The sequence below is a fragment of the Schistocerca gregaria genome, chromosome X, assembly GCF_023897955.1.
Source record: "Schistocerca gregaria isolate iqSchGreg1 chromosome X, iqSchGreg1.2, whole genome shotgun sequence".
NCBI lineage: Eukaryota > Metazoa > Arthropoda > Insecta > Orthoptera > Acrididae > Schistocerca > Schistocerca gregaria.
The window spans coordinates 345,799,123-345,812,338 of record NC_064931.1 but is presented as its reverse complement, the minus strand read 5'-3'; the positions used below and the strand labels follow the sequence as shown (position 1 = coordinate 345,812,338).

The 13,216-nt window shown below is 37.8% G+C and overlaps 1 protein-coding gene across 5 annotated transcripts in view; it reads left to right on the top strand.

Annotated features, from left to right (window-relative positions):
• Positions 1-13,216, top strand: part of LOC126299084 (serine-rich adhesin for platelets-like) — a 197,311-nt gene that overhangs the window by 44,538 nt on the left and 139,557 nt on the right. The window contains exon 1 of one of the 5 annotated variants that reach the window (XM_049990757.1): positions 5,290-5,361. The exons of 3 other annotated variants lie outside the window; for them this stretch is intronic. Coding sequence is in view for 1 of the 2 variants with exons in the window: in XM_049990755.1 (XP_049846712.1) it covers positions 8,756-8,812 (57 nt within the window). In the remaining variant the exon portion in view is untranslated. Of the gene's footprint in view, positions 1-5,289; positions 5,362-8,645; positions 8,813-13,216 lie in introns of those variants that run through there. One more of the 5 variants, XM_049990755.1, reaches the window with a different exon arrangement.

Sequence of the window (13,216 nt, the reverse complement as noted above, 5' to 3'; positions counted from 1 at the left end):
ATAAGGTGACAGATATTTCTAAGAATAAATGTATCAGCGAAGTGACAGCTTGGAGTGCAAATTTCTTCTGCAGTGGGTAACCATAGGAGTACAACTAAAGGTATAACCTCTAGAAGAACCATCATGTTTGTGCAATAAGTCTCCGACATTAAAAAAAAAACTTGAGTATAGTAATTTAAGACAAAAAGCCACAACAGATCTTTATACTATGAGAAATGTGGGGTAATCATAATGCATATAATAATATTATGGATGTAAGAGATTGATGAATACTCTTAACATGCTGAAATTGCATGTGTGCCTGGATGCAAACTATTTTTCTTTACTTTTTAAACATGATACTTATAGTCAGAAATATCTAATAATGTGCTAACAAGGCTATAACCATAACAATACCTTACACTGGAAAGCTATATTAATTATTTATTATAGTGAAAAACTAGAAAAGATTGGCTTCATGTTAAAATGAGAACCATTCAGGTAGGTTACAGTGCATGAGTTTGTTATTTCATCCTGTTGTTTTGTGTTCACTTTAAGCTGTTCTGTTCCCTTTTCTCGAATCGTACAACGTGACTTATACCTTTGCTTGTTTGGAGCACGCACTGCCCTCCTGTATCCATAATGTTATTATATGCATTGTGATATTGTGATTAACCCACATTTCTCCCAGTGTAGATTTTAAACCATGACTTTTCATCTTAAATAAGTGTGCTCTTGTGTTTTTTATGTCTGAGACAGTACAGAAACGATGGTGCTTCATGTACTCCAACAAAATGAAAAGCAGGAGCTATGGTGCTGCCTGCATAACATGAATAATATTGTTGTGGTTTGTCACATACTCCTATCTATGTGATAATTACTCTGTCATACATATCTATATATTTTTCTATGTTGTAATAGAACTGCCATGTACACACCTCCCAACATAGCAGAGCATGACTTGCACCTATCTATAGCAAGTTTTTGAGGTAAAATTCTGTTCAGCCAAAGTAAAGTACTTAAGTGTCATGCTTGAACTACGGTTCTTTCTTGTCTCATCAGGTTCACTATATTATTATTCCAGTCTACACTTTTGTCTATGAATAATTATACCTCGAGGCGTTAATAATCTATGTGGGAATATTTGTTCATACATTGTAGTTTGATGGTATCTACTGAACCAGTACACTGCAAATTCTGCTTTGTTGTTGTCTGGAGTGCTTTTTCCCAGTGTCTACTCCCCCCACCCCCACCCCCTCCCACCTACAGCAATGGACCAGAGCACCTTTAGAGTTGCGCCATAACAAGAATGAAATAAACTATTGGATAGTAAACATCTCAATTTTCCTATCATGCATGTAGTAATAGGAATGAGTAAAGGGGATTGTGAGAATTCAAAATGTGTTTCAGTTTAAAGTAAAGTACAGTTTTGTAATCATTACTACTCTTAAGGGCCACTCACTAAAGTAGTTAAATTTAAATGAGAAAAGAGAATTATTTACAGTCTGTTACATTGTTCCAATGTAATATGCTATAGAAGTGTTATCTTTACAATACTGTCTGTCAGCTGTACTTTATGTGCTGTTTAAAGTGAATTTTCACTGTTTAGAATATGTCCAGCTTATGTAAACAGATATGCAACTGTGTACTGTGATGTAACAAGCATCTGTGAGTGATACATATGCCAAGGTGCTTTATGTTTGTAAATATTTTAATTATGACAAACCTTTTATATAATGTGCTGATTTTTATCCACATGACAACTTGGCATGGGGTTAAACATAAAATGAACACATTTTCACAACAGAAAGATTTTTAAGGTATGTAAATATACAGCTCCACTTCCAGTTTTTGTAATGCCAAACTAACACTTTTCTTAGAAATATCATACCTTAACTCATGTTAAGAGACTGTTGCGTGTACATGCACTTTGTTATAGAACTGAAGATACACCAAAGTCTGTCAAAATCAGTTTTTTTTAAATAAAGAAATATTTTACACAATCTAGGTTGTTTGTTATTTAGTGAGAATGTTTATATTTCAGATGATCTTGCAGGTGCTTTTTTTTTTCTCTTAAATTTTTGAGTTGTGGATACAGACGTTATCTTGTTACTATGAAATAGTTTTCTCACTAGACATTACATTGTTTTTATGCATTTGTTATTAGATGTACATTCTGTTTTTGTTCTTGGATCAGTATTACTGCTATAGAACACACAGTGTTCTCGTGCGTAATCCTTCAGGTTAAATGCACTGTACGCTTTCTTGTAATATACCTGTGCTGTTTTCTTTAATTGCTGGATTGTCCAATACCGTACTGTGTTCTTCCTCAGTGTTTCTTTATATGGTTTCTTTATATGGCTGCAAGGTTGGGCTGTACTTCGTATTGAAGATCTTCAAGAAAAGTAGGTCCATATTTCATTTTCCCATTACTTATCTCTTTGCTGAATCTTTATAAACCTTTGTCTACTTGGATTTACTTCCCTTGGCCATAAATAACCCAAAACTTGATTCCAGTTTCTCCATTTCAACAAAACACACACAGCCGTACAAACAACAGTTCTATAGATATTGTGAACACGACTTACGTGGTGCAATATGTACTAACATATACAAACAAAATTTCTATTGACAAAACCACCTCTGTGGCTTTCTTGTAAATTTTCCCTGCAGTCTTGTACATGGACATACTTTCAGAGTTGCTCTGATTTGTGAACCAATGAATTACTGCCAATGTGACCTTATTAGTTTTAGCATTAAAATTGTGTATATTGTGAAGAATATCACCAAGCCAAATAAAATAATTAAGTAGTATTTTCTGAAGAAACAGTTTTCTGCCTGTTAAACATTATTGAGTGAGGTGGTGCAGTGGTTAACACACTGGACTCGCATTTGAGATGACAACAATTCAAACCCCTGTCTGGCCATCCTGATCTAGGTTTTCTGTGATTTCTCTAAATTGCTTCAGGCAAATGCCAGGATGGTTCCTTTGAAAGGGCATGGTCTACTTCCTTCCCTAACCTGATGGGACCGATCACCTCGCTGTTTGGTCCCGTCTCCCCAAGTCAACCAACCAACCTGTTAAATATTGAATCATTGTGTAGGAAAATAAATCCTCTTAAAACTTCCAGCCAGCTTCTTCTTTCACTCTTGTTTGATCAACTCACTCAAGTGTCGTTGCTGGCATCCCAAGAGAAAGTTGGTAACAGATTTTTGACAAAAAATCGGCTGTTGAGACAGATTGTAGTGATAATTTACATATCTATCTCATAGCAGTTGATTATTTTAATATTACGTTAACAACTTTCTCTTAACATACCACAGGTGAATCTAAAATTAGTTGATTAAATAATATGTGGATCATATTCATATAATTCTAATTCCGTTTTAGACTTGTTAATGGGTTCAAAGAAATATTTTCAACGTGTTTGTAAACCTAAGTATTACATGATGATACCAGCATTGTTTTACTCTTCTTACCGTAATTTGGGTTCTAGTGTGTAGCCCTGAACAGAAGTGCCACATGGTTGTAAATTTACTGATTTTGCTGTGTGCTTTTGACTATGATTAAGAATTCTTTTGGATCTATCGTCATGAGAGACATAATTCACAACTTTGTGAAGGTTTCGTCACCTGCATTCAACTGTCTTCTGTGTTGTCACATATTCATAGTTTTGTGACTAAGCCATTTGTGTAGTGAACCATGTTTTGTACTGGGAAATGCAAAATTCACGTGTGATTGAGGTATTTATTGTGTCATGATCACACAGGTATATGCAAAACTTATTATTTTCAGAAGGAAGTTATGATCTCTGTTTTTTGTTATTCATTCCTGTAGCAGTGTGTTATGATATTTTGTCTTTATATTGCACATTTAAACTGAGTTTAAATCTGATTTTCAACACTGTGCAAACAGATTACCACATACTGGTACTACTATAGCAATAACTAATAATCTGAAGACTGTAATTTTTACTGAAACAAGCAGTCTTTGATAGCTTTTGGTTATATGTGTGTGACCAAGAAAAATAATAAAAGCATCAAATAAAATAGTGTGCTAGAGTGTAGCAAGATACATGTGAAAGAACTAAATTTTCACTCTGCAGTGGAGTGTGTGCTGAAGTTTGAAGGTTGGTGATAAGGTGCTGGCAGAAGTAAAGCTGTGAGGACAGGTCGTGTGATGCTTAGGTAGCTCAGTTGGTGGAGCAGTTGCATGCGATAGACGAAGGTGCTGACCGAGCGAGGTGGCGCAGTGGCTAGCAGACTGGACTCGCATTCGGGAGGACGACGGTTTAATCCCGCGTCCGGCCATCCTGATTTAGGTTTTCTGTGATTTCCCTAAATCACTCCAGGCAAATGCCGAGATGGTTCCTTTGAAAGGGCACGGCCGACTTCCTTCTCCATCCTTCCCTAATCCGATGAGACCGATGACCTCGCTGTTTGGTCTCTTCCCACAAACCAACGAACGGAGGTGCTGAGTTCAAGTCTCAGTCTAGCACACAATTTTAATCTGCCAGTTGATAAATCTGACTGTTAATAAATATATAAGGACAGTTCAGTGGTAGAGTCAGATTCAAATTGTCTTATTTTTCCCAGCTATTTGCTGCATAATTCAACCCCCACCCCACCCCACACCGCTCCCCCTCCACCCCACCCCACCACCCCCCACCACCACCACATGTTCACTGATTGTCTGTTCTTTCACTACCATTCAGCTTATTGTTGCAATCATTTGCAGGAGTTTTCACTTAAAACCAGTAAGAGAACACATTTTTTGTAATAACCTTGTTACCAACATCAAAAGATCATTTTATATAGGGCTCATGACCAATTTAGATAGAATGTTTACTTCTGTGGTGTATTGAATGCTTTATTTTAACATGAGAAAATATAGGATTATTTTGTTCTTTATAGTGGGTGGTGTATTTGTACTGTAATCTAAGAAGAGAAAATATAGTTGTTTGAAATGTTGAACATATTATTCTCTGTATCAGAAAGATTGCTTTAGCTTTCATATTCTCTTTCAAAATGTTTTTCTGTCTCTGATTTGTCACTGAACTTTCAATGCTTCCGAATTTCAGTTTAATCATGAATGCGACTCGGAACATTGTTAAGATCAGCTGTTTTGCAATGCTAGTAACTTTTGAGGTGAATCCCTGTGTGGCAAGATATTTAATCAGCCACTTAATTTTTACAGGTCTGCACTCTACATTGACTTGTACATATAACTTTTGGCGGCATTTGTAAGCTAAATCATGTGTTAAATGAAGACTAGTTGGTGATTGTCTGCAGGCCAGTGAACAGGTTGTTGCTGGCCGGATGTGGCCCTTGCGCTGCCAGTCAAATACTGGGCTAGAGGTTACGAGAACACATCCGGCCTTGGTAATTGGTAATCCTGTCATTCTGTTGTGCAATACGCATGCAAAGCATGTACTGCTGTCTTTGTTCCCCCATAGAAACAGGCCTGTTGAGCAGTATTTTTATTTTATATATCTATGCTTGAGAGATTTGACGTACTTAGCAGTAAATTTACCTTCTTTAGTGTACATTTCTCATGTTCTCCCCCTTCTTCAGATGGACTTTTGCCATGTAAACTTAGCTGTAGCTTTTATTTTGTACTTTTTTTTATTCTCTCTTTTGATAAGTTGTTTCTTTGGCTTGGTGCGGTTCTTTTAAAGTAAGCAAACACATTGAAAATTTGGAACAATCAGTTCAGTATTTTTGTGCATGTGTGCCTTCTGCAGTCACCCGTACAGTTACTTGATTTTATTTGGTTGCATCATTATATAGGACACTTTATGTGTACAAATGAAGCATCTAGAACACATGCACCTTTATTACACTTAATTATTTGCTTGATCTTAGTTTTATAACATAGTTCTGCCACAGCCTATCTGCAGCATTGCCTTGAAAAATATTCCTCCCAGGAGGATCAATTTTTTAAAAATAATTTAGGAGGCATGTTAACAGAAAGGGTGCCAGAGCATTATTGATTAGCGTCAGTGTGAAGTGTGAAGACTTCATAAAGTTTAGTGTTTTCTCATCAGTTATAATTGATTTTTAAATAATTTGTGTTTGTTATTTAAGCATTTTTTCATCAGGTTGTGTCTGTATTTGTCCATCATCATATGTTTTGTGCACTTACAAACATCTAATAACCAGTCATACTCTAGCCAAGTTTACTGTCATGGAGGTTGTCATTTTGCCACCAGACATCTTTAATATGTAGAGATAGTGAAGAAAAACTTATCCCCATCACCCCCCCCCCCCCCCCTCCCCTGCACGCAAATGCCCGCGCACACACACACACACACACACACACACACACACACACACACACACACACACACACACACACACACACAGAGAGAGAGAGAGAGAGAGAGAGAGAGAGAGAGAGAACACACTTTCTTTATGGGATACAGAAACAAAAGTTACAAATACTTCCAGTGATCAGCCTTTTGTACAAAGATTGTGTGGAGAAAATGATGATGAAAGACGTAAGATGATTATGTGCTAGTGCTGTGTAATTATTTAGTTTCTAAGTTTTATGCCTATGACTGTGGACCAAAATTATTGAACAGTATGCACAGTACATTGTTTATAGTAACTGAATACTTGGTACTAGACAGTATGTGTTTTTCAGACTTAAAGAAAAGAGGGCAACTTTGAGGGAGTTTCATCTTTCTACATTCAAGTGGGTTTATAGGGGATAGCTGGCAGCTTAGACTCTATAAAACGAGTGAGGAATGGAATGCTGGTGGTTGAAATGTTTAGTTCCCAACAAGCAACAAACCTCCAGGAAGTTAAATGCTTCAATGCGATATAACATTGAATCAGAACGTCGCATCATCTTGAATTATAGCTAAGATGTGTTGTCATGTAGGGATATTACAGATATTCACAAAGAAGAACTGAAGGTGAGCGGGTTCGAGAAGGTGTGATTGACTTGCAAAATACATTGAAAAGGGTAGATGTTGGACTGGTAACGAACAGATGACTTTATTCTTGTATTCAGTAGTATGGAACTTGCAAAGCATATAAAGACTGATTTCAGTGGCTTAAACTTTAGTCCTCACACATTGAACCCAATGCACTGTTTGAAATGTCTGTACTTTAAGTACACACACTCAAGTGTGTAAAGGAGAAACCACTTTTAGTAAATGTGGTTAGGTCACTCATGAGGGAATTGTTTGTTCATTTCCTATGAAGTGTGTTAATTCCTCTGGATTCATTCTGTCTGAATTACATCCAAGTCTACAACATACTCAGCAAGCCACCGTTTGGTGCTTGATGGTGAGAGGGGGTACCCTGTACCACTACTAGTCATTTCCTTCGCTGTTCCCCTCGCAGGTACAGCAATGAAAAAATGGAAGTTCTGTCTGCCTCTGTACAAGCCCTAATCTCAGTTATCTTATCTTCGTGGTCCTTACGCAAAATGTATATCAGCGGTATTACAGTCATTCTGCAGTCAGCTTCAAATGTCAGTTCTCTGAATTTTCTCAACAGTGCTCCTCAAAAAGAACATCGCATTCCCTCCAGTAATTCCCATTTGAGTTCCTGAAGCATCACCGTAATACTTGTGTGTTATTCAAACCTACTGGTAACAAATCTAGCAGTTTGCTTATGTTTTGCTTTGATGTTTCCCGTTAACCTGCTGTGGATCCTAAACACTCCAATGGTAGTCACCAATGGTAGTCAACAGTGGGTCACTCTAGTGTCCTATATGCAGTCTCCTTTACAGATGAACCACACTTTCTTAAAATTCTCCCAGTAAACTAAAGCCGACCATCGCCTTCCATGCTAAAATTCTTACATGCTCATTCCATTTCATATTGCTTTGCAATGTTATGCCTAGATATTTAATTGACATGACACTGTCAAGCAGCACACTACTAATTTTGTACTCGAACATTGTGTTTGTTTTTCCTACTCATCTGCATTAACTTTTTTTTTTTTTTCCTACATTTAGAGCTAGCTGCTGTTCCATCACACTAACAAGAAATTTTATCTAAGTCCTCTTGTATCATCCTACAGTCAATCATGACATCTTCCCATACATTACAGCATCTTCAGCAAACAGCTGCAGACTCATCTTATCCTGTCCGCCAGATCATTTATGTATCTAGAAAATAACAGCAGTCCTATTGCACTTCCTTGGGCCACTCCTGACAGTATCCTTGTCTCTGATGAACACTTCCCACTGAGGAGAACGTACTGCATTCTGTTACGTAAGAAATCTTAGAGCCACTCATGTATCTGGAACATATTCTGTATGCTTCTACCTTCGTTAAGTCGGCATTGTGCCACGATGTCAAGTTCTTAATGGAAATCTAGGAACATGGAATCTGCGTGCTGCACTTCATCTGTGATTTACAGAATCTCTCATGAGAAAAGGGCAAGCTGAGTGTCGGACGAGTGATGCTTTCTAAAACTGTGCCTGTCACCTTCTGTGCATTCTCTTTTGAGTTGAGACCACAATGTCTACCTTGCAGGAAGGAAGATACAGGAGCTCTCTCTCTTCTTTTTTTAATTTTTTATTTTTTATTTTTTATTGTTTTTTTTTTTTTTTTTTTAAAAAAAAGCCTTTATTCCGTATGGCAAGGCAAAAAATATCTGTGAAGCAGTACAATCTTTCACTTTCACTACTTCGTTTGTTTCAGTTCTCAAAAAGCCTATTTAGAAAGCTGACACCTCCACGTAACTGGAGGTTAACAGAGCAGTTGCAAAGGTGCTGTTTTACAGAATCTATAGCTCCCTTCAGAAAATCAAGGCTATGGTTGCTCGCATTGTAGGGCTCTCAACACCCCGACTGGCAGACTTCAGGAAGCAGGTAAGCATTGCCACTGCCATGAACATCCCTCCAAATTCTGTCAAACAAATTGAAAGGGAAGTGTCTACTACATAACAACACACATCATAAACCATCAGACTACGTAGATCTCATTCCATTTGACAGTTTTAATGATTCTGCTTTGGAGACTACAGAATACAAAGTCTGCTTGAGGCCGCCATATAGAGAAAGGCTCAAAGACAAATCTCGCTGACAAAATGACTCCCAAACTGCAATGGAACACAAGTGGCTTCAGGACACAGTTGGAGAAATTGATATTCCTAGTCCAGTAACTTGTGCTATGAACATATTTACAAGAAATACATTTTAAATTTACTGACACCCTTGTACTATGAATCTATACCATCTACCACAAGGGTGACCTGACTGGGCAAAGGGTTAAGGGAAGGGGTAGCTGTGTTTGTAAATAACACACACCACTCCTTTTCTCTATCTTGCAAGCAGTTGCAGTGTAAATGTAAGTGCATCAAAGGCGCACTATATGCTCTCTGTGCTCACCACCACAAGAAGCCATCGATTGTGAGACTAACACACATCTTGTAGAACAATGCCTCCAGCCAATTCTCCTAATCTGAGACTTCAGTGCCCAAATGGATTATGGAGCTCAAACTCTGCTTTCCCCAGGGCTTGAGCTTTAGAGAACCTAATGATATCTCAGGAGCTTTTATCCTCGACATGGGCAATATAACTCATTTCAATGCTACTGCTGCTGCTAGATCATCCACAGCTGTGACCTCTTTTTCTGCTCCCTAGAGCCCTCAGAGATTGTGGTCATTGGGAAGCTACTGATGACCTTCATTCCGATGACCACTTACCGCTCTGCATCCAGATTGAGTACTTGGTGAAAGGAAACCACCAAGATGGATGATCAGCAGAGCAAACTGGTCACTGTTCGACCAGTTGGCTGTGTTTGAACACTGAGGCAGTGTCTGTGGATGGGTGAACTACGGCACACATGACATCCATCATGACACTGACTTATCCATCCCAAAATCCTCAGATCAATTTAGAACAACCTTGGTGGACTGATGCTGCTCAGCATTTCAGATAAGGTTTTTGACTCAGTGACAGATTAAATGAAACTCAGCAGCAGACAACCTCACAGCACTTTGACTACAAAGAGCTAAAGCTCAACAAATAATCAAGGAGAGCAAGGAAAGGTAATGCCAAGTGTCCTTGGACTATTAACCACTCCACTTGCTCTGCAAAATTATGGGGAGCCATCAGGATGATTTCAGTTAAATATAGTTGGTCACCTATAGCAGTGGTGCGCAAGCTGTGGTGTCTCCAAACAATACCCGTAGACATAGCCCACACAGTAACAGAGCATGTTGCAATGACTAGTCCCCCTGCCAGTCAGGATCCAGCATTCTGCCACTGCCGTGTGACCATGGAGAGAGGTGAGTTGGTCTTCAGATCCAACATTTCAAAGTCAGAGACTCGTGATACTACACTCGATCCATATAGCGTGCTGTGAAACTTGCAAACAGAATCAAATGAAATCCTCCAAGAATGTTTTAATTAGATATGGCAAACAGAACAATTTGCCAAGTCGTGTTGGGGGGAGGGGGGGGGGGGGAGGTGTTAACTTCGATACCTCTCCTCGAACCAGGAGAGCAGGGACCCTGTTCTATATCATTCACACCGATCGGTGCAGTAGGTTAGTCTCAGTAGTGATGTCATTTTCAGTTCTTTATCTGAATTTCCTATTCTGAGACCTCTTACTCAATGGTCCTCCCAGCAATTTTTCGACAATTGTACAGAGAGGTTTTGGATTTCGGTATGGCCCTATTGTTTGGTTAGCTGTGGTTTATTTACACCTGTAATTTGGTATATTAAACATATTGAGCAGTTTTAGCTTTGGACTTAGTGATTGTGTTACTAAAGAATCACCGCAGGACGTGTGTGGTTGGAAAGTGAGTTCATAAGAGACTGTTTTCCTTTGTTAGAAATATGATTAGGCTAGGTTGTTACTGTGAATGATTACAACTTAAAAAAAAAAGTTTTCAGTCAATAATCTCTCTAAATACTTGTTATTTCGTGCAATTAAGAGTTTAAAGATCATTAAATATCAAGACATTGACTCTGCTTATGTATATTACATGAGTGTTAGCTGAAATTACTATTGACTTTTCGTACTCTTCCGCAAATGGTTCACTTATTAAGTATCGAAACGCGTTTGAAACTTTTAAGTAACAATGCAAAGGAATTTTGTGAAGTCTGATAGAAAGCTTTCAAAATTTCATGCATTTACGGCTTATGCTCACATCATTTGGCAACAAAGTCAGCCTGCATCTCTCGACTGCAATTACATAAAATAAAGCTCTGTTAGCACGTGAGCTGTAGTAGTGAAGTTGGTAAGGTGATGAACTGCTGTGGCAAAGGACATTGGTTCATATACAACCGAATAAAAAAAATTTTCTTTTCCTCTTCGTGTTTGTAACGCATTCTGAGACTTCATTAACCATCAAAGTTAAGCATTTTTCTGAAATATTCATTGTAATTTACACATAAGAGCACACTTTCCGGGTAGTGAGAATCTCCAATTTCTTGACTTCCATATGTTCAAGAAATGAAAGATGAAATTACTGTGCGTGAAGCAACTGACAGTGACATTTGTACAACTTCTGGTCACAAATAATTCACCATTTTTTTGGGATATGTAGTGATTTCCGAGAGTGTGGTCAGGCAGGAATCTAAGAGCACAACGTAAACTACTGCGAATGAAACTAGCAGCAATCATCTTTATACTCTAGCTTGTCACAAGTATTTATCTGCGATCGAATTGTTAACAACAGTAGACGGAGATGAAAGGTTCCTGCCACAATATTTTTGGACTATACCACCATACATGAAATGAATCAGTGTGTGAAAAATAGAAAACAGAAGAAAGTGATGAGGATACGGGATTGGAAACTGAAGGAGAGTGAAAGTGCTGAGAAGTATAGAGAATTAATCACACAAAAATTCCCAAAAGAATTTTTCTGCTATGTAGAAAAAGAATGGAGTTTGTTCAAAGACACTTTAGTCGAAGCAGCACAAAAAGTATGTGGTAGAACATCTGGAAAGGAAAAAGTAATACAAGTAAGTTGGTGGGATCATACCACAAGCAGTTACAAGAAAAAATGTAGCATGGAGAAAATGGTGGAAAACTAAAAATGATGAAAACCATAAAAGTACATAGAGGAAAAGAAGAAGTGCAAAGAAATAGTAGAAACAGCAAAGAAAAAGGCATGGGAAGAGTTAAAAAAAAACTTGAAGATGTGAAGAGCAATAAGAAAATGTTCTATGAAATGATGAAAAATAAAAGGAAGGCTTCTGAAGTACCAATAAAGCTGGAAACAGAAGACGGTACCGTGATTGAAGATCCAGGGAATATAAAAAATCTCTGGAAAGAACATTTTAAGAAACTGTTAAATGCTGAGGAGCAGGTACATGAGGAAACAACAAATAATGGAGGAATTGAGAAAAGTTTGGAAGCAGAATTAGGACAAATTACACTGGAAGAAATGGAAATGGCTGTGAAGAAGATGAATGGGGGAAAGCCCCAGGTCCTGATGAAGTATCAGTGGACATGATAAGAGCAGCAGGTCCAGTGGGAATGCAGTGGCTGTATAGAGTACTATCAAGTGTGTGGAGAAATAGTATAATACCTGAAGATTGGAGAATAGGAGGCATTGTACCTATCTTCAAAAAAGGCAATAAAAGATTTTGTAAAAACTGCAGAGGAATAACCCTTATGAGACATACAGCCAACATTTTTGAAAGAATTTTACTAAATCGAATAAGTGAAAAGATAGAAAAGGAGCTGAGTGAAGAACACCATGGGTTTATGAAAAGAAGCAGCACAATCGACCCTGATACTTTCTATCCGTCAACCAATGGAAAAAAAGTTGGTAGTATATCAAAATGGTGATAATGGTTTTTATATCAATAGAAAAGGCATATGACTCAGTTAACAGGGAAAGACTCTGGGAAGATAGATATAGAAGATCGATACATTAATGTAATAAAGACAATGTACAGAGGACACAACTGTAGAATTAGAACACCATTGGGAAACTCCGAATACTTCCTTGCTTAAGTCCTTGTCTTATTTAGAAGTATTCAATCTCCTGCACTTTTTAATGTTGTGATGGTGGGAATGAATAGGGCTGTTAAAGATATAGTGAAAGAAAAAGACAAAAGATGATTTTTGCAGATGATATGGTAATATAGGGTAGTGTACAGTTACAACTTGATGTGTGGAAGGAAATAATGAAAAGGTATGGATTAAAAATAAATAAAGGTAAGAGTGAAGTAATGGTATTTGGAAGAGAGAGAAACGGATCAACAGAAATATTGTCTTGAATGGGGAACCTCTCAAGTGGTAGAAAGTTTCAC